The sequence below is a fragment of the Abramis brama genome (assembly GCF_963993115.1).
Source record: "Abramis brama genome assembly, chromosome: 14".
Taxonomy (NCBI): domain Eukaryota; kingdom Metazoa; phylum Chordata; class Actinopteri; order Cypriniformes; family Leuciscidae; genus Abramis; species Abramis brama.
The window spans coordinates 35,111,035-35,133,639 of record NC_139976.1 but is presented as its reverse complement, the minus strand read 5'-3'; the positions used below and the strand labels follow the sequence as shown (position 1 = coordinate 35,133,639).

Here is a 22,605-nt window from a genome sequence, read left to right as displayed (position 1 = left end):
GTGCGAATGGAAAAAAAAACATCTGTAACATTTCTCTGCCGATTGTCTCGGCGTACTTCTGCAGTTCTGCTCCTGATGTAAAACATGATGAAATGATTTGGCGGTTTTACTTTTCATGCAATCAAAATTTCACAGTCCATTTCAAAGTGCAACGAGCCTTTAAAGTAGCCTACCATTAACTGGAAAAGTGTATTACAGGTGCATTGGAGTGTAGCCTATTAGGAATACACTAAAGTAATAAAACTTCTGATCAAGTACGTGAATTTCTTTCACCATTTAAAAATTATTATATGCTGTTTTCTTTATTTGTCATAAATTTTTACTTTTGTAACTACTTTCTATATGTATGTAAAGCTGCTTTGCAACCATGCAAAATGTGAAAAGTGCTATAGAAATACATTTTAATTTAATTAAAAAATACCTGATATTCAAAGTGTGGTTAAATTATTGAAAAGGTAAATGTCATAATTATAAAACTTACTTCATGATTATGAATTATTATTTTTTTGCAACTCAAAACACATTTCTTGTAAACTTTAATCTATACTATTTTATATACTCAACAAGTAGAACTCAAATACAGTTAATTGTATTGTACATTTAATCATAACAGGTCAACAGAGGATTCAACAAAAATGTATTACTGAAGTAGTAGCCTACTTAAATATTTAACAAATTAAATAATTTTATTTGCAAATTGCTCATTGTTACATTTGCGTTGTAGGCAGTAGTTGTGTTTGGAATTTCTGCCCTTACAGCACCTGTTAGCAGAAATAAGATAGTTCAGTTCATACCTCACATTTTCTGTGAGCACAAAAATAAAGTCTAATTTTAATATATATATATATATATACAGTATATATATATATATATATCTTAATATTAAGCCTAAAATGTGTTTAATGTGTAGTATGGTCTCTGTAGAATAGCAGTCTTTAAATGCAAGATATTTAAAGTGTACCTAAAGTATACTTGCAATAGTTCCACTTTTAGTACAATCAAATATACTTAAGTATATAACTTAATATATATACTCAAGTGAGAAGCAGGAGACTCAAGCTAAAGTCTCCATTTAGATCTTAAAGAAATCTTATTTCTGTCTAGGAGGAACATTTGGGATATTAAAGAGATCTCTTTTTTTCTTTTTTTTCTTCTTTTTTTTTCTTTCGGTAAGCTTTCTTCAGACAGCATATATGTTCAATATAGCTAATGTGGTATCCTCTCTTTCATTTCTTAGGGAGATTCTGGTGGTCCATTACAGTGTAAGCAGGGTTCTGTATGGATCTTAGCTGGTGTCACTAATTTTGGGATTCCTTGCAGCACTGGAATTACACCTGACGGTTATGCTAGAGTATCCGAATTCCAAAACTGGATCTTGGAAAATGTTAATGGACCAGACACTGGATTTGTGACTTTTAAATCTGATGGTGAAGATAAGGACAGCAGCTTTCTGTGCTATGGAGAAGAGACAGGTAGGTGTGAAAACAGGGAACAAAACGGGTTCTGTAAAGCCGGGGACACACTTAACGACTGTAAGGCTTATTATGAATGTAATTTGATACTTTCGACTGATCATGCCCAAACGCGCCGAGTCAGAGACAGTCGCGTTCACAGTCGTGTTTAAAATCTGCTCCAGTCATTGGAAACATTCTGTAAGTGTGTTCAGTTCAGTCTTGGAATGTTTCAGCTAGTCGTTAAGTGTTTCACTCCTGCTTTAGTGAATGTATGAAATAAAATCAACAATATTTTTTACAGCATTTATTAAACTCGGTAAGTGTTTATTTTGCAATATTAAAAGTTGTGTGGATTAAAGTGAAAGTTTACCCAAAATTGTGTAGTAAGCAGTTTACAGATGGAAATTTCAGCCAGTTCATGTCATTTTTAAGTGTATGTACATATATATAGTTTCAGGCCTTTTCTACCCATTTGGAAATGGAGACATAAAGAATCCCTCTCAAGACGATGGAAGCTCTCCAATAGTATTCTTGGAAAAGCCCTTTGTATATTTTGGACGTGTTTATCGACAGACCTATGTAAGCACATTGTCTTCATATATTGTGTGTATGTATCTGTGTTTGTACATTGCATTCGGAAGGTATTCACAATCCACTCCATAACACACAATGACAAAGCAAAAACCAGATTTGCGGTAAAAAGAACACTGAAATACTACACTGACATAAGTATTTAGAGAATTAACAGTTGAAGCACCTCTGACAGGTGTTACAGCCTCAAGTCATTTTTGGGTGTGATGCAACAAGCTTTGCTCACCTGGATTTGGAGATTTTCTGCAATTCTTTTCTGCAGATTGATGTGTTTAATTTTTTTAAAGCATTAAATTATTCCTCAAAAGGACATTTTCAATATTAGACAATTAAAATCATAATTTTGAAATAATCTGTTGAATTGATTGTTTCATTGTCTCAATAACAATAATAAAACAAAACAATATTAAAATCATAAAAACAGTATTACTTTTTTCAGCTTTTACACAAATTACATGATGAATTGTACATTACATACATACATGTAGGAATTCTCATTCGTGGTTTATAGTATAATCTTTTCAATTTTGTTATGTAGCTTGATGCTAATTGTAGCTCTAATGCACACTGCGTCAGGAACTATTCGTTTAACAAATTAGTTAATGGAATAGAATTCACACAAGGTCCCAAGAATATGTTTTTTCAGACTTCAGATAATAGGTGGATTATTGTATAGTGGGATGAAAGTTGTGTATATTGGCAAGCCATGTAATGCCAGAATAAAGGATAATAATGGCTGAATATAAACAAAAGAATAATGATAAAAGAATAATGAAGATTAAGTCTCATACCGGCAGAGGTGTGAAAGGTTCGTCAAGTGAGAACAATAGAAACATGAATGATCGCCTCATCAGACCTTAGACAATAGACTGCAAATGCGTGTTTACAGGGCAATAACATATTTTATTAGCATCTTAGCCTTCTCTAAAAACTCACATGACATGGTCTTACAAAATGTTTCATATAGACATAAGTCTTGAACTGTAAACTCCCAAGAGTCATCTTTCTAAATATATGTTGATTATGAGTCTATACAGAATGACTTATGAGCAGCAACCTTTTTATTTTGGGTATGTCATTTATGCCTCATTTGCCAAAATGGGGTATATGGGGTACAGTATCCAATTTATATTGTATAGCCAAATCTCTTTTATAATATTGTTTTATCTCTGCTTCAGGTTAATAACAACGGGCATTTGACATTCGATGAGCCTCTTTCAGATTATTCACCTTCGCAAGTCAACAGAGACATCATTGCTCCACTGTGGACAGACATGGACAACACTGTCACTGGAAACATCTCCTATCGTCAGGTCACCAGAGGCGGACTCTTACTAGCAGCCTCAAACAACATAAACCAGTATTTTCCCAATCTGAACTTCACTGCCTCATGGCTGCTCATTGCTACTTGGGATAAAGTACCATACTTTAACAACTCACAATCGGTAAGCCAGCCTATATGTTAATGTCATAAGTCTTTTGGAATTTTTGTGTTCCAAGCACTATTCAAATTATTTGAGGTATATCGATTTAATTCCAATATATTTTGGTGTCTCCAAACAGACAACGTTGATGGATTAGAATGATCAAGTTTTATTTTCTCTTATATGTTTTTATTTCTCTAAGAATGCAGGTAAACCCATGTTAGGCCAACATAACTTGTGTTTACCCCTGGTGTTTGTCCCTGGTGTTCTTTGTCAGGTCTTGTCCCTCTGTGGATGTTATACGTTGGATGTCTCTGTTACTTTGATCATGATTCCTTGTGTTTTGTTTCTGGATTCCTGGTTCTTTGTGTTTTATTGATTTTTTAAACTCCACTGCATTTGGATCCTCTCGCCCTTGTTTCTGAGTTTCACCAACGTAACACGTTTACCATTGCTTGGCAAAATTTCAAGGGCGAAATCAGAAACAGAAAGCTGATTAGTTTGAAAATTGCTTCTGTGTGAGCAGTGAATTCAATAGACAATGAACCTTTTTGCCAACAAATTTCACTGAAATGTGGCTTCAATAATTTGGGTAAAAGTAATAGGAAAGCTGTTTATGTATATCAAAGCACAAAATTGAAAGATAAATATATTTTATTTAAGGCACTGCAGAATTAATCAAGAATAAAAATGACATGACACTCTGTCTATGAGCTATTAGGATAATTTTCTTTTTCTGTAACAGAGTTCATCTTTTCAAGTTGTTTTGGTCTCTGGTGGCTCTCTGTCTTTTGTCATGATGAACTACGGAAATATCTCCTCTACAGATCAATGGTTTCAGGTTAGAAAGAATTAGAACCGTATCTCTGAACTCTGGCACTAAGATAATATTGGAGAACTTTGCGCCACAAAGCTTTTTTGATGATTATGATGATAGATTTTTCTACTCAGGCCGGCTATGGCACAATAGACTCAACAAATTATTCCTCAATCCCTGTGGCTGATGCAAATAAGCTGTCCAACTCCAGCAATGTCAATGTCCCGGGACGCTGGGCATTCCGTGTTGATGGTGGACCTGAAGAGGGTAATCCTTTGACTCTGTGCAATGACTTTTTTGAAACCATGATCTGATCAAATCAGACCAATTACAACTTAAAAAAAGAAGTAGAAAATGTTTGTGACCAGTGTAATAAGTATACATTTAAAGCTGCTGTAAGCTGTTGGAAAACCATGCATAAAATATCCCTGATACATTTTGTACAATTTTAATTTAGGGATTTTTGCAGTTGGACTTTGTTAAAACACTCAACCATTATAACCACTAAATAATTTACAATTTAATATTAAGATGTTCCTTTTTCAATTGCAGGAATTTTTTACCCGTATGGAGATGAGGATACAAAGAACCCTGCGGAGGATTTTGGAAGTTCTCCACTGATCCCTCTGGAGCAGCCATTTGTCTACTTTGGGCATGTTTATAATCAACTATACGTAAGCAGCATTTTCACATTTATGACATTTTACACTATCTTAGTTTTACTGAAACAACACAAGTAGCTTTATATTCCACATTAAGAATATTGCTTAAAAGTCCAGATGACTGAGCTTTCACTGTTTTGGTCTCATAACAGGTGAATAACAAGGGGTACTTGACTTTTGAAGAACCGTTTTACCAGTGGTATCCCTATGATTTTCCTGCATACTCGACTAGAGACATCATCGCTGCACTGTGGACAGACATTGACATTACAGATAAAGGAACCATCTCTTATCGACAAGTAACAGATAGTCATCTCTTGAATCGGGCTTCAAGAGACATAAACCAATATTACCCCAACTTGAACTTCTCTGCCTCATGGGTTTTTATTGCTACATGGGATAAAGTACCGTACTATGGATACAGAGGGGCAGTACGTTTTTCATTCAATTATCATGCACTTTTACTGCATAATATTTTAATTGAACTGAAATTTATGGCATATCCAGAATGATGCTTGTATTAATGAAGAATTCCCGGTCTCTTCCAGGTGTCGACCTTCCAAGTGGTTTTGGTGTCTGGAAAAAACCTGTCATTTACACTCATGCATTATGATCATATCACCTCCACCTACGCTGCAGAGGTAAAGCAGTGTGGAAAATGTGCTAATATGATCTTTGGTAGTGTGAAATGTTTTTGGATTTAATGGATTTTTTTCTTTGTGTTCTCTTCATTAACAGTCCGGCTATGACACAATTTGCTCTACCAATTTCTTTTCAATTCCTGTTCCCGACATCACAAACCTGCCATACACAAGCAATGTCAACGTCACGGGTAGATGGGTATTTCGTGTCGACAATTCATCAGAAAGAAATGGTAAAGAAATGTCTTAATGAAATGTGCCACTCAGTTTCATATGTCTAATTTTATAATTGGTGTCTCAAAACATGCATTTTTGTTTCTTCAAAATCCACGAGAGACAGTCCAGCAGGGTAAAACCAAAGAACAGGAAAACAAAGGCATTCTCAGAAATGCAGTGTGACACTAGGCAAGACTTCACAATGAGTGCCGGACCTTTCTACGTACGCCGGACCTACTAATAGGAATCTCGCTAGAGAGGCCAATCGACTTCGAGTGAAACTAAACGAGCCAATGCACATTGGCGTGCAATTATTTGCATCAGCTGTTCAGCCACGCAGCACGGGTATATAATAAGCAGAAGTTGCGATGGCACTTCAGTCTTTTGCTTCGGAGCCAAGCACTTCGATGCTTTCTACAAACTCCCAGGAGATTGTGAAATTCTACGAGACAGCTTTTTTTTGGACCTCTACACTCTGGTACGGCGTGACAGCACAGCAGCACGAGTAGTCTTTTTCTCTCTCTTTTCTCTCTCTTTCCTGTTTTTTGTTTTTGCATTTTGAGCAAACAAAAAGCTGTTTTCACAGCTGGTAAGGTGCGCAGAGAGCGCTCAAAAGCCGTTTTCACGGCTGGTAAGACCAGCGAGAGAGAGACAGTGCACAGACAGGTGCACATTCCTGTCTGTGTTCGCGGTGACCGTTCCCCTGCATGCTTCAGCACCAGCGAGAGCAGTCCCTAAAAGAGCTTACACAGATAGAATGCGTCTTTTCAAAGATGACATTCTATCTGTGTGTTTCTGGATGCGGTCGCTACCTGGGATTGCGGGATGGTCACGATAGCTGCCTCGTGTGTCTGGGGCCTCAAACACGCTGAGGCAGCCTTCGTGGATGAGTCATGTACCCATTGTGGGAAGATGACCTTCTAGGAGCTGCGGTCAAGACTCTCGTTCCTGCAAAGGGGCGGATTCCCCGTGCCTGCGCCTCGATCTAATCCTCCTCAGAGGGTTGCTTCGAGCTCTGACACGGGAGACCTGAGGATCACGGTGAGCACGCTTCCTTAAGGGAACCAACCCCCTAGGAACCCTCATCCCTCTCACGTTCCACAGCCAGTAGAGCCACTGGACCATCCTCGAAGTGTGTACCAGTCGTTTCCTTCAGTGCTCCCCGCGATGAACAAATGTTGATCACTGCATCGGAGGGTGGGTCAGACCTCTCCACGGACAACGACTCGGCGCCGCTGCCTTCTTCGGATGTGCCCAAGTCAGACCCAGAGAAGATGGCCATGCCTTCCCAGGCCGCCAACAGGATCGGGCTCGTGTGGAACCCTCCACCGTGTCCCAAGCCCTCGAGGCTAGATGATTGGTATCTCGCTGGTTCTCAGCAACCCACTCCAGTGCCTTTCTTCCCGGAGGTGCACTAGGAGCACACGGTGACATGGACGGCACCTTTTACTGCCAGAAACCGTCCCGGTGGCTCCTCCTCCCTTACCACCCTTGATGGTGGGGCGGCTAAGGGATACACGCGTACCCTGCCAGTGGAGTGGGCCGTTGCTATGCAGCTGTGCCCTAACTCCACATGGTGCAGAGAACCATGTCTTGCTTCCCGGGCCTATAAGTACTGGTCGGACTTAACCGGCAGGGCTTACAAGGCCTGTGGGGAAGCCGCCTCTGCCATGCACGCCATGGCGTTGCTGCAGGTCCATCAGGCCAAGGCACTGAAGGAACTGCACGAGGGTGGTCACGATCCACAAGTTCTCCAGGGACTTCGTGCCGCAACAGACCTCACGTTTCGTGCGACGAAGGTCACTGCGCGGTCAGTGGGTCGTGCAATGTCCACTTTGGTGGTCCAGGAACGCCATCTCTGGCTATGTCTGGCCGACATGAGGGAGACCGACAAGCTCCGGTTCCTTAGCTCCCCTGTGTCCCAGACTGGCCTCTTTGGCGACGCAGTCGAGAACTTCGCACAGCAGTTCTCGGCTGTACAAAAGCAGACAGAGGCCATCAAACACATCCTGCCCACCCCACCGCCCACAGCCCCTCAGTCTGCTCGTCGCTCATCTCCCGCACCTGCCCTCAGCCTCCACCTAAACGGCGCCGTGGAGCCAGTCACAGGCTGGCCGCCCCGCCCGTCCAGGCCCACGCCAAGAAGGGCGGCAAAGCCAAAGGTCCCTAGGATGGGCGACCCAGAAATGGATGGGACTGCTCTTCGGGAGATGGTGACCGCACCGCTCCCTCCCCCGGAAGAGGGCCGGGTGGAAATTCTTCTGTTTCCTTTTGTTTCTGTTCCGCCGCTGGCCTCAAAACCAGTGGTACCCAAATTTTCAATAAAAAAGTAGTTTCTTTCATCTCTGGATCCGAAGAGGACCCGGAGAGCAGTGGGGGGAGAAAATCCTTACCACTCTCATCCGCCTCTTCTATCGTCAGCGGGCAGCAGTGTGCGGTTCGAGAACGCAACCAAGCTGCCCCCTGCCCCGTGAAACCAGGTAAGTGTTGCACAGCACACTCAGACTCCGCTATGAGCCGCCTCCCAGAGAGAACCTCCTGAGCCGCGTCCCTGTGTTCCACCTCGCTGCCCCACCCCGGGTACGCCTGCGGTCCCTTTGGTCCTGCTTGTACGGTCTCTGCGAGCCTGGTTAGCGCTCTTCAGTCCGAATCGCTGCCTCATTCGGACCATCAGGCTCAGCTATGCGATTCAGTTCGCCTGGCGTCCCTCCAAGTTTTGGGCCATCCATTCCACTACAGTGAGAGCAGCCAATGCCCATGTCTTGCGGGCGGAGATCACAGTCCTACTGGCCGAAGGACGCGATAGAGCCAGTCCCTCCAGCCGATATGAGGTCAGGGTACTACAGTCCCTACTTCATTGTACCCAAGAAAGACGGTGGGTTACGACCGATCTTGGATTTGCGAGTTTTGAATCGGAGTCTCCACAAGCTACCGTTCAAAATGCTCACGCAGAAACGCATTTTCGAAGGCATCCGTCCCCGAGATTGGTTTGTAGCATATGACCTGAAGGACGCGTACTTTCATGTCTCGATTCTTCCTCGACACAGGCCGTTTCTGTTGTTCAAGGGTCGAGCATATCAGTACAAGGTCCTTTGGGCTGTCCCTGTCTCTCCGTGTCTTCACGAAAATCAGAGGATCTCTTTTCTCGGTATGGAGTTGGATTCGGTCGCACAGACAGTGCGTCTCACAGAGGAACATGCTCAGTCGGTGCTAAACTGGACGGCAGCGGAAATTCTTTCAGTGGCTCCTGGGGCATATGGCAGCAGCGGTATGAGATATATGAGACCGCTTCAGCACTGGCTTCACGGCCGAGTCCCGAGATGGGCGTGGCATCACGGCACTCACCGGGTGACTATCACACCGGCGTGCCGCCAGACCTTCAACCCGTGGTCAGGCCCCTCGTTCCTGCGGGCAGTAGTGCCCTTGGAACAGGTGTCCAGGCATGCTGTGGTATTCACAGATGCCTCTGCCACCGGTTGGGGTGCCACGTACAACGGGCATGCAGTGTCAGGGGTGTGGACAGGCCCTCAACTGCATTGGCACATCAACTGCCTCGAGTTTCTAGCTGTACGTCTCGCTCTGAGCCACTTAAAAAGCCTGCTACAGGGCAGAGACGTGCTGGTTCGTACGGACAACACTGTGACCGTTGCGTACATCAACCGACAAGGTGGTCTATGCTCCCGTCGCATGTCGCAACCCGCCCGCCATCTCCTCCTCTGGAGTCAGAAGCATCTAAGGTCGCTTCGAGCCATGTATTTCCCCGGTGTGCTCAACCATGTGGACAACGAGCTGTCACAAGCTGTGCTCCCGGGAGAATAGCGACTCCATCCCCAGGCGGTTCAGCTGATCTGGAGAGAGTTCGGGGAGGCTCAGGTAGACCTGTTTGCCTCCTCAGAGACCTCCCACTGCCAGTTGTTTTATTCCCTGACCGAGGGAACACTCTGCTCGGATACACTGGCACACAGCTGGCCCCGGGGCCTCCGCAAATATGCGTTTCCCCCACTGAGCCTACTTGCACAGACCCTGTGCAAAGTTAGGGAGGACGAGGAGCAGGTCCTTCTGGTGGCCCCCTATTGGCCCACCTGGACCTGGTTCCCAGAACTCATGCTCCTCGTGACAGTCCCTCCCTGGCCCATTCCTCTGAGGAAGGACCTTATGACTCAGAGACGGGGCACCCTATGGCACCCGCATCCGGACCTCTGGAAATTCCATGTCTGGTCCCTGGACGGATTACCAAATGTAACGAGACATTATATAGTAAAATAAGTGATACCTCTGTTTTTGGTGAAAGCATTATGCAAATAACTTATCTATAGCAGAATGTACATTCAAACTGGCACGAGTGCCTTCAGGTTTTTGAATGCAACTTCCTAAACAACAAATTATATTTTTACCTTTAATAATTTTAATGATTATTGTTTGTGAAATATATCAGTGCTGAAAACTCTCCCCCATATACTAAGATTTGCTGTTTTGAACCTTTTGAATTTACATGATTTGTGCAGAAGTTTTTGTTGGTGGGTTTTTTCCATCCAAAATTTCTAAAGATTAACTTATTAATCAATTAGGCCTGGTTTCACAGACAGGGTTTAGATTAAGCCAGGCTTAGGCCTTAGTTTAATTAGGACTTTTAAATAGCTTTTAAAAATGTGCCTTAGAAAAAAACATTACTGGTGTGAATCTTGAGACAAAACAATGGCACTGATATATTTTAAGATATGTCAGATATGTCATTATTTATTGAAATATTTATTGTATAAATGTATAAAGTCATCTTATGTGAAAAGTGCCTTTTGATTGCCTCGTAGGGCTGTGAAATTATTAATCCCAATGAATCGCATCCAAAATAAAAGTGTGTTTACATAATATATGTGTGTGTACTGTGTATAATTATTTAGTATATAAAAATACTCACACATGCATGTTTATTTTTAAGAAATATTTGCATGTATATACTGTTTTCTTAATATTCTTAAATGTATACATATGTGTATTCATATATACAAAATAATTATACACAGTACACACACATATATTATGTAAACACAAACTTTTATTTTGGATGCGATTGATCGTGATTAATCGTTTCACAGCCCTAAGCTGCTTGAATACAGCAGTGCAATCTCAGGAATTTATCATATTTATCAATATTCTATGTGGGGTTGGAAAGGATAACTTTTTCATCATGCTTTTTTGTTGTTGTTTTTTTTTAAATAATAATACCTTTATAGTAATAACATAAAATGTTGGCTACATATATTGAATCAGGAATTAAACATGGGTCTCCAAGTCAAGTCAAGTCATCTTCATTTATATAGCGAGATAAACAGAGATAAACGTATAATTTATGGTAACAGAGATTGTTTTGGCTTTATAGCGGTTCTTTAGTAAAGTTATTTTCCAGCTAAGGTTAGTTATGATTGATTCGCTTCCGTCGCAACAATCATTTGTTATTAAATTAGGGGCCGCTAAGACGACACAATTCTCTCTACATAGAATTTAAACGCGAACCTGTGAGAAACGCTGATGGCGTTCACATGCGCATTAAGAATTGGTTCTATAGTTATGTGCGTTTGAATATATGTACGCAGGTTTGTAATTCCCTACAAACCAAGCCTAAACAAAATACTGGTGTTTCCTTATAATTTTTGATACAGAATTTTATTTTATTTTATCAATTCAATTTATTTTATTTATCCCGACAACGCTTTATCTGTAGAGTGGTAAAGGGATCCTCCATAGGGAGAGACTAGTTGGCACTTCAGCACTGCGTTGTCATCGGGTCCAGGCGAAGGTCCTTCATCAGATCTGGATACGGCCTGGATCCGGCAGGCTGCGGGAAAACCTCGGGATAAACAAAGACACTAAAATTAGCGTAGATGCCATTCTTCTTATGATGTAACGAGTACATCAGGATTTATGGGAAGTGTTCCCGGTTCCAGCTGACCTAATCTATGCAGCCTAACATTGAATTATAGAAGTCTATAATGTATTATGTGAATGCTAGGTCAAAGAGATGTGTTTTTAGTCTAGCTTTGAACTGACAGAGTGTGTCTGCTTCCCGGACAATGGTAGGAAGGCTGTTCCAAAGTTTTGGTGCTAAATAGGAGAAGGATCTACCGCCAGCAGTCGATTTTGATATTCTAGGTATTATCAACTGGCCAGAATTTTGAGATCGCAATAGACGTGAAGGACTATAATGCGTTAAGAGCTCGCTCAAGTACTGCAGAGCTAAACCATTTAGTGCTTTGTACGTGATCAGCAATATTTTAAAATTGATGCGATGTTTAATAGGGAGCCAGTGCAGTTTTGACAGAACAGGGCTAATATGGTCATACTTCCTGGTTCTGGTAAGAACTCGAGCTGCTGCGTTTTGAACCAGCTGTAGTTTGTTTATTAAGCGTGCAGGGCAACCACCCAGGAGAGCATTACAATAATCTAGCCTTGAGGTCATGAACGCATGAACTAATTGTTCCGCATTTGTCAATGAGAGCATATGACGTAATTTAGATATATTTTTAAGATGGAAAAATGCAGTTTTACAGATACTAGACACGTGACTTTCAAACGAAAGATTGGTATCAAAGAGCACACCCAGGTTCCTAACCGACGACGAAGAGGAAGTTTTTTGTCCAATAATTAGAAACTCTGTTTTTTCAGAATTTAGAAGTAGGAAATTACGAGTCATCCAATTTTTTATATCCGCTATGCATTCCGTTAATTTTGTGAATTGGTAAGTTTCGTTAGGTTTTGAAGAAATATAGAGCTGAGTATCATCGGCATAACAGTGAAAGCTAATGCCATGTTTCCTAATGATATCTCCTAATGGTAGCATGTACAGAGCGAACAGCAGCGGTCCTAGTACTGAGCCTTGTGGTACGCCATACTGAACTTGTGATCGATAAGACATCTCTTCATTTACTGCTACAAACTGATAACGGTCAGATAAGTATGATTTAAACCATGCTAGTGCAATTCCACTAATGCCAACATAATTTTCGAGTCTATTTAAAAGAAAGTTGTGGTCGATAGTATCAAATGCAGCACTAAGATCGAGTAACACTAATAGAGAGACACAACCACGATCGGATGATAAGAGCAAATCATTTGTGACTCTAACGAGAGCAGTCTCAGTACTATGGTACGGTCTAAATCCTGACTGAAAATCCTCGCAGATATCATTTCTTTCAAGAAAGGAACACAGTTGTGAAGATACTGCTTTTTCTAATATCTTTGACAGAAAAGGTAGATTCGAGATCGGCCTGTAATTGACTAATTCTGTAGGATCAAGTTGCGTTTTTTTTAACAAGCGGTTTAATCATAGCCAGCTTAAAGGTTTTTGGTACGTATCCTAGAGACAAAGATGAATTAATGATATTAAGAAGAGGATCTATGACCTCTGGAAGTATTTCTTTCAGTAGCTTAGTCGGTATAGGGTCTAACATACATGTTGTAGATTTAGATGATTTAACGAGTTTAGTAAATTCTTCCTCTTCTATAGCAACGAACGAATCAAATTTTTCCTCCGGGAGACTACAATGCACTGCCTGATGCGATACTGTAGTAGACGGTTGCATAGTTATAATTTTCTCCCTGATGTTATCAATCTTATAAGAAGTTCATAAAGTCATTACTGCTGTGTTGCTTGGAAACTTCGGTGCTTGAAGCTTTCTTTTTCGTTAGTTTAGCCACCGTTTCAAATAAATACCTAGGATTATGTTTATTTTCTTCTAATAGGGTTGAAAAATAAGCAGATCTAGCAGCTTTTAAAGGTGCATAGCGCAAGATTCTAGCTGTGTCCCAATGTTGAAGGCTGCATCCTTCGAAGGACGCAGACTTCAAGGATGCAGCCTATGCGTCCTCTGAAGGACGCACCATGTAGCCTTCCTAGGATTTCCTAATTGTGCAACCAGGTGTTCCCGATCACCGCTCCTGGCGCCAAGCAACGGTGCGAGAGGACAGCTGCTATCCTGATCATTCATTTTGATAACTGAGTAAACAGCTATGGAGCCAGAATTGGCTATTGTCATTTTTATGTTTTATATTTTACTGGAGGTCATGGTGTGCCCCGGCGCTGCCGGATCATGTATTTTCGGTTTAGCCCTGTTTGAATACAAAACCCAATTTAATATAAAAAGTCCAGTATTTCTCGCGCTCGTCATCTGCAGCTGTCACGGTTGCCAGGCGACAAGAACAATCCTTCGTAGGCTAGACCGGTCCGAGCGCTTCAGATGCGCCCTTTGATATGGGACGCTGCTGTAGTTAGCAACAATTTGTTAATATTGTGACAATAAGCCTACATTTTGTTACTTTAATTTTCGGAACTGCATATTTCGTTAGTATTCACTTACAAATGTGACGTAACCTGAAGTACTTTTTTCCCTCACATCACAATGTGATTACATTACACTACACAAAAGTATATAATGTAACAACCAGACATTACTGTATATTGAAAATATACAGAAGTAAAATGCAACATAGCCTACGCAGTAATGCAGTAGTAGCCTAATATAAATGCAGTAGTTATTAAAAGTACTTTTTTCAGAAAGCCGTCGATTGAATCAGCCCTGCAAACCTGTTGGTAGACAACTTAGTGGATAGTGGAAATATGCACTTTAACACTCTGGAGACCATCCCAGATGATGTCCCACCAGCAGGAGGCATTACCAGGGGCAGCCCATCCCGGTCCAGCAGCTCAGCTCAATAGAGTCTACATCATTTTTTTCTTATTTTATGTATTGTAAAATTAAATGTTTATGTTGATTTTGATATGTTTAACGTATTTTGTAAATAGTTGGAAAAAGTACTTTAATGTAGCCTATAGAACAAATGATTTTCATTTACCAATTTTATTTGAAAAAATAAAAAGGTATAGAATTTGTTTCATGCAGAAAGTATTACTGTCATTACAAAAATAAACAATGTCCAGAACAATTCATTCTCTTTTATTTACACAATTAAAGTTGCATAAAAATAAATGTACATAATTTTTCTTTTAAAAAATAAGTTAAAAAAGTTAAACAAGAATATGTAGAAAATATATATATTTTTCAATCATTCTCTCAAGAAGAGAAAACAGCCTGTCCATCCTCTTCCTTCTTTCCTGTGCACTCCTCGCCTCTGCCTCCCTCTGTAGTTGCATTTCTTCTCTGATCAAGTCCAAAAACTCGTCCTGTCTCGCCGCCTTTGTGCTGGTGCTGCTGCCCCTGGCTCCTCCTCACCGTGGGCACCCACTACTGAACTCGGCCCTGGCAGTGTTGCCAACTTAGCGCCTTTGTCGCTATTTTTAGCGACTTTTCAGACCCCCTTAGCGACATTTTTTCAAAAAAGCGACTAGCGACAAATCTAGCTACTTTTTGGACTAACCTCAGTAACCTCTAAATGTTGCCAGCACAGTCCTGCGAGCGCGAGTTTTGCTTTCTCCCTGCCGTCACACACCTCTCTCTGCGTCTACCCTGTTCAGTGAATGGCTGAGAGAGGAGCAGCAGCACGGCAGCTTACAGACGTGAATGAGCAGTGTTGTTTCACGGACTTATTACTTTGTTTTATATTTAAAGAATTTAGTTTGACCATTTTATTTTCCTTTCTTTTCTTGTGCTTATCACTTGCATACTCACTTTAACAGTGCTTTAGTTCACAACTTCACCCAGTTCTCGAACTCTCTCAATTCAGATAATTTTACACATATAAAAAATAGTCATTCAATAGCTACTCGTCTGACAAAAAAATATAGTAAATTAGAACAGCTTTATTGGATATTCGGCTATATTATATTATTATGTTATACTAAAATACAGTATGTGAGTATGATTTTAATGAGAAAAAACATTAGGCAGGCAGAACGCAAGTACGCCGCGATGACGTCATGAATATGCTAATTGACGTATGACGTCATCTAGCGACATTTAGCGACTTTAAGGGGAGGCGTTAGCTACTTTCCTTTGAAAATAGTTGGCAACACTGGGCCCTGGTGTGTCCTCAGGGATTGAGGCAATGAGGACAGGGGTTGGTGCAATGCCTCTGTCCCAACATCTCATCCATGAGGACAAACCAGGGCCAAGTTTCAGCAGTGGGTTTCCCACTCACACCCTCTCCTGTCCCAGGACACTTGCAATCCTAAAGGCAGAGCAAATGAACCATGGCTTGTTAAAAACAACAGGACAATACATTTCAGCAAACATGTGTGAATTACTTTTCTTTATATATATATATATATATATTAGGGGTGTAACGGTACACAAAAATCACGGTTCGGTACGTACCTCGGTTTTAAAGTCACGGTTCGGTTTATTTTCGGTACAGTAAGGGAAAGAAATGCAAACATTAAACTGCAGGTTGTTTATTACTATAATTTTTTTTTACAAGTTGTTTACACTTTTTTAAACACTTTTTAATAAAATAGATATAAAATAAAAAAAGAAATAAAATACTGCTGCAAAGTTCTCCACTAAATAAAATACTCTCAGTCTCAAACCAATATCACATAATAAAATATAATGAAAAATATAAATAAATAACTATGATTACAGTGCAGGAACAGAAAATAGCCCTATATTAAAATAATATTAAACAAATATATTAATGTATTATTATTTTTCAATAATCAATCAACATAATCAATTTAAGATTTTTTTTTCACTTTTTTAATCATTATCAAAATAAAATATAGTCCAAAGCTATTATTACCAGAGCATGTGATCAGAGCAGGTCATTTTACCATTGTTGCCAGCATGACTATACCAGCTGCTCAGCAAACAGAAGTCTAGTTACTACTGAGAAATGTCACCTTATTTGAGCGGACTTTGCTTTTCCAGTGCGTGATCGGTACATGATTGAAGTGTTTGGGCCGTTAACGACAGAGCAGAACGCAAAGCGCAAACAGGGACTCGAACATTGAGCAGAGAGCGCAGCGGGTCGTCGACACACACACCACGGAACGGAGAGTGCGGCGGCGCGCACACGAAGCGGAAAAGCTTTTTTTCGCCCTGCAGTCTATTTCATTGGTTTAGGTTACAGTGACGACGGGTAAAACACTGGTAAAACCAGAGAATGTCTAATAGGAAAAAACATTAGAATCAGCTGCAGGGCGGGATTTGCGCTGAACGCGGAGACTTCCGCCACTTAATATGTTCGTGTGGAAACACGAAAATGTACCTATGTTCCGCACACAAAATATTGCATTCAGTCATTCGGTACACACGTGCACCGAACCGAAAGCCCTGTACCGAAACGGTTCGGTACGAATACACGTACCGTTACAGCCCTAATATATATATATATATATATACCCATTTTTTCCTGAATTGTTCTAAAAAAGCAGAAAAGGGTACTTAACACAGAGGAGCAATCTTAAGTGCATTGTTAACACTGCAACATATGACACATCAAGACATGCATACAAAATACTTAAGAAATCATATTTCTGTATATTAAAATTTGGTTAAAACCACATAGCTTGCATGACAGCACTACAAAAACCCATAAAAGTGAAACCCCATTGCCTTATCTACTGCTTTTCTTATTGTTTTGGGCTTTATTGGGTGAGTGGTATTTCTTATAATACACAAGTGCAAATATTACAAATAGATCGTTAAACTAATAACGTTATTACCACAAGTTTTGCCTAAAACTACCTGATAAATGAAGAAGAAGTTTATAAGAAAATTTAACTCTGGTTACGCTAGCTATTTGAGTAAATGAAAACATAATACTTACATTTAAATGTGAATTTGCTGTCCACCACCGAACTCTAGTCTCGGCCGCCTTTAAAAATAAATAAATAAATGCTGTCGTCAACGGCGCGCAATGAATTATGGGGTAGAATAGGCCGCTAAGTGTCCATTTATGTATCCTTCTTTTCACGGGGAAACGAAGGGTGCATTTGGCGTCGCTTTTGAATCAGGGAAGCCTTCGTCGCGGCGCGATGACGCAACCGGCCTTCGAATACGGCCTTCGAAGGATGGAGAATTGAATTGGGACAGCCTTCATCGAGCCGCGGTGACGCAATCGGCCTTCAAATGCGACCTTCCAAGGATGCAGCCTTTGAATTGGGACGTCCTTCGTCGCGCCGCGGTGACGCAATCGGCCTTCAAATACGGCCATCCGGCCTTCAAATACGGCCTTCGAAGGACGCAGCCTTCACTTTGGGACACAGCTTCTGAGTTTTTGCAGAACTATGCCACCTCTGGCGGCAAGCGAAACTGCAGCCAGAGATGTGCACACTCATGGACCACACGTACACGCACGCTTGCACGAGCACGAGCTGTTCATAACCAAAGGAGCATCAGCCGCAAATCTTTTGTTTACAATCATAATGTCTTCAGAGGTAATAAAGTTATAAATCTGCAAGTCATTTTAAATATGTGAAAGGAAAGGCAATTGAGTAAATTACACACTTATGTGTGAGGGAAAAACGGGGGGTAGTAGAAAACTTCGTTTTTTATTTCCATCTATCTCCATGTTGAACTGTGTTATGTGTTTACTGTATCCACTTATGATTGTATTATTATGGAAACACGTTCATGAACAATGTAAGTTGTTACTTTGTAAAAGCTCAAAGCTACACAGTCGGTCAAAAAAGTACACTCAATTGTCTCAAGGTAATAAACAATTAAATGGCACTATGACGTTACCATAAAAGCCAAACAGGCTAATCCGCCGAAGATTTGCGGGGGTTTAGCCTGTTTTATTGATCTGCTAAGTAGCATAGCTGTTACGTCCCTGAGTGGTTGTGCGTGCCTGTGTGTGTGTCTCTTTCTTTCTCTCTCTCTGTCGCGCTCTTAGGTTTGCTCCACCTCCTGTTTGCTGGAGGGCTATCGTTTGCTATCAGTGGCGTGACGTCACCTCCACCGCAGCCAATCGAGTTCCTCGGCAGCAGTTAAAAGGACGCTGAGAGAGAGCATGGACGCAACTTGTTTTCTGCCGTTTGGTTTTGTTGTTGCCTTGTATTTTCCCTTTTCGTTCAGGTTTGATTTTTGTTTGGCGTGTTACGGAAAGAGTATAGAGTTAAGAGGACAGTTTATACGTCACGTGACCTACATTACAAACACATAGGTAACTCGATCTGTATAGAACATCAGGTAAGGAAGTGAACGCCGACCTCTGTATGTTTTGTTTGTGAGACAGAGTAAGGAAGTTAGGGCGTGTGACGCCGAAGAGTTGTTGTCTTTTCTTTTCTTTTGTTTATTAGTTAGGTAAGAGGTTTAACTACGAGTTAGAATGAGTTTTGTTTTGTTACTTTCATTTCTTTGGCTTCACTACTAGCGTCCTCTCATTACTCTTGGTTTATTTATCTTTCTAGTATCTTTTTGATTTATAAGCCGCTTGTTGTTTGTTTCATTGTTTATATTAGTTCAATATTATTACTATTATTATTATCTTTTACTTTTGTATAGTTATCTCACTTATTATGTATAATAAATTATCTTTTTCCGCTTTATTTTGTTGCCATGTTGTCTTTTGCCACTTTAACCACACCAAATAGTGTCACGACTTCAATGTTTCCTCTTTTGACCTTGCAAATCATAAGAGTTTGTAACATTTAATGGGGGCTCGTCCGGGATCGTTAAATCCCAAATAAAATTATAGTAGTGATGGTTTGTGTGTGTGTTGGTGGCAACTGATGTTATGTTATTTTTTGCGGCGTACTTATGCGGACTGGTATTGTTGCGTTCGTTTGCTGGTTGTGCATTATGGGGATGTTTAACTTGCAAAAGTTTATTGCCAGTCCGTCTTTGGAACAGATTAGTTTATGCAGGAAACAAGATTTATTGCTGATAGCTGACCACTATCAGTTTGTTGTGAGTAGACAGGCTCGTAAGAGTGACATCAAGAGTAAGCTGATACAGCGTTTAAGAGAGCTCAGTGTTCTTCCTATGGCAAATGTTGTGGGTGATGATGAGGCGGGAGGAAATGTCGTTATTGGTGACGTTGCAGTGGCAAATCTCAACTTTATGGATGATGAGGATAAGCGGAGTGGTAGAGCTAGTGCTGGGGCGGAGGTGAGCGCCGATGCTAAGGCCGGCTTGTCCCCGTTTGATCCATTCTCTCCAAGTTCTGTTGATTCCAGAGACGGCGCGCGGCTGAGAGTCCGTCTAGCCCGTTTGCAATATGAGGCACAGGAGAAAGCCCAAGCACGTCAGGCTGAGCAGAATCTGCGGCTGGAGGTACGCAGGCTCGAAATTGAGGCTGAGACTCAGGTGAAGCTGCGACAGCTTGATTTGGAAGCAAGGAGGGTTGCTGACGGTTCAGCTGCGCAGTCGAGTCCAGGGCAGCCCTCTCAAGTTCCTCCGCGCTCTGATTCATCCCAGGTAACGTTTGACATAAGTAAGCACATTGTGTTAGTACCTCAATTTAGAGAATCAGAAGTAGATTCGTATTTCAATGCGTTTGAACGCATCGCTACTTCGCTTCGCTGGCCTAAGGAAATCTGGTCTTTATTGTTACAGTGTAAATTGATTGGTAAAGCTCAGGAGGTTTGCTCTACTTTATCGTTAGAGGAAGGTTTAAAATATGAGACTATGAAGTCTGCTATTCTTCGCGCTTATGAACTAGTCCCAGAAGCATATAGGCAGAAATTTAGAGGACATAAAAAAAATGCTACCCAGACTTTCGTGGAGTTTGCAAGGGACAAGGGGATTTTATTTGATAAATGGTGCACAGCCAGTAAAGTGAGTGACTTTAACGAGTTGCGAGAGCTTGTACTTCTTGAAGAGTTTAAGGGATGCTTGCCTGATCGTGTTGTGGTTTACCTTAATGAACAGAAAGTAACTTCATTGTCCCATGCAGCCGTGTTAGCGGATGAGTTTGTTTTAACTCACAAAAATGTCTTTGCATTCGTACGCCCAGAAAAGTCACAGCCTGTTCCTTTGCAAAACCAAATGTCACGTTCCAGACACAGCCCACCTCGTACTAGAGAGGACCGTGAATGTTTTTATTGTCATAAACAGGGCCATGTGATAGCGGACTGTTTGACGTTAAAACGCAAACAACAGTCACAAACTAAAACTGTAGGATTTCTGAAAGCTGTTAAGCCATCTGATGTTGTACCTAGTGAGGAGAAAATTGATGACAGTTACCGACCTTTTATTTTGAAAGGGTTAGTTTCTTTAACTGGTAATCATCAGGATCAGAAAGAGATAAGGATGCTCCGAGACACAGGTGCAATGCAGTCGTTTATTGTGGCAGATAGGTTACCGTTGTCTGACGATACCTTTTGTGGTTCGAGTGTAATCATACAAGGCATTGAAATGAGTTGCATAAATGTACCATTACATCGTTTACATTTGCAGAGTGAGTTATGTACGGGATTCGTGAGAGTGGCGGTACGTCCTTCTCTGCCTGTTCAGGGCGTTGATTTTATTCTTGGAAATGACCTGGCTGGAGGGAAAATATTGCCTGTGTTAGAGGTTGTGGATAAACCAGACACGTTTAGCCACTCTGAAGATTTGTCTGACAATTACCCTGACGTTTTTCCCGCATGTGCGGTCACTCGTGCTCAGTCGCGCAAAGTGGGTAATATGGTGGATTTGTCTGACACTCTGTTTCTTCCTCTCTTTGTTGGTGACGAACCACTGTGTACTGGTGCTACTTCAAAGAAAAAGAAATCACAGTCAGAGAACAACGGTGTAAATGTGTCTGACGCGGATACCTTAACATTATCTGTGTCACGAGAGGAAATTAGTGCTGCACAGAAAAACGACAAGTCTCTCATCACTTCTTTTAATTCTGTTATCTCTCTTGATGTGGCTAAGGATGAGAAAGTTGCTTATTTTGTGGAAAATGATTTGTTGATGAGAAAGTGGTGCGCGAACACTAACGATTTGGAGTGGAATGTTGTATATCAAGTGGTTGTTCCTTCTCCTTATCGTCAACATGTGTTATGTCTAGCGCATGATCACCAGCTTGCTGGTCATCTAGGAATTACTAAGACATATAATAGGATATTGCAACATTTCTTTTGGCCAGGATTAAAAAAAGACATTGTTCAGTACTGTCGTACTTGTCATACTTGTCAAACTGTTGGGAAGCCGAATCAGGTGATTCGTCCTGCTCCACTCGTTCCCATACCCGTGATTGCTGAGCCGTTTGAACATGTGATTATAGACTGCGTTGGACCGTTGCCTAAAACTAAATCTGGTAACCAGTTCTTGTTAACCATAATGTGTGCGGCTACTAGATTTCCGGAAGCAGTTCCATTAAGAAAAATCACTGCACCTGTGATTATCAAAGCATTGATAAAATTCTTTTCCACTTTCGGACTCCCTAAAATCATACAAAGTGATCAAGGCACGAATTTTTTGTCAAGACTTTTTAAGCAAGTACTGGAGTCTTTGGCAATTTCTCACAGAGTTTCAAGTGCGTACCATCCGCAGACCCAGGGCGCACTTGAACGTTTTCACCAGACACTTAAGTCAATGCTTAAGAAGTATTGTATGGACACTGCTAGAGACTGGGATGAGGGAGTTCCCTTGGTTTTATTTGCAGTAAGAGAGACTGTACAAGAATCTCTTAGTTTCAGCCCAGCCGAACTCGTATTCGGACATCAAATGAGAGGACCCTTGAAAGTTCTTAAAGAACACATTTTGAACACTGAATCAACTCCGAACACTAATGTACTGGATTACGTAAGTACATTTCGAGATCGTTTGCATACTGCTTGGTCGCTAGCTAAAGATTCTCTAGCAAATGCTCAGAAAGGTATGAAACGTAAGTATGATCAGAAAGCAGTTGCGCGTTCTTTTATGTCTGGTGATGAAGTGATGGTGCTTTTGCCTGTTCCTGGATCATCTTTGTCGG

General features: G+C 41.2%; 2 protein-coding genes across 2 annotated transcripts in view; both read left to right on the top strand.

The window, feature by feature from the left end:
- Positions 1 to 22,605, top strand: part of LOC311096684 (transmembrane protease serine 9-like) — a 63,268-nt gene that overhangs the window by 11,887 nt on the left and 28,776 nt on the right. Inside the window, exons 7-15 of the mRNA XM_084135989.1 lie at positions 1,238 to 1,472; positions 1,906 to 2,033; positions 3,224 to 3,490; positions 4,215 to 4,310; positions 4,421 to 4,553; positions 4,839 to 4,960; positions 5,101 to 5,379; positions 5,497 to 5,589; positions 5,687 to 5,822. Of these exons, the coding sequence (XP_083992115.1) occupies positions 1,238 to 1,472; positions 1,906 to 2,033; positions 3,224 to 3,490; positions 4,215 to 4,310; positions 4,421 to 4,553; positions 4,839 to 4,960; positions 5,101 to 5,379; positions 5,497 to 5,589; positions 5,687 to 5,822 (1,489 nt within the window). The remainder of the gene's footprint in view (positions 1 to 1,237; positions 1,473 to 1,905; positions 2,034 to 3,223; positions 3,491 to 4,214; positions 4,311 to 4,420; positions 4,554 to 4,838; positions 4,961 to 5,100; positions 5,380 to 5,496; positions 5,590 to 5,686; positions 5,823 to 22,605) is intronic.
- The window catches only part of LOC311096687 (integrin alpha-X-like), a 569,425-nt gene continuing 562,565 nt past the window's right edge, over positions 15,746 to 22,605 (top strand). Inside the window, exon 1 of the mRNA XM_084135994.1 lies at positions 15,746 to 15,778. The gene's annotated coding sequence lies outside the window, so the exon portion shown is untranslated. The remainder of the gene's footprint in view (positions 15,779 to 22,605) is intronic.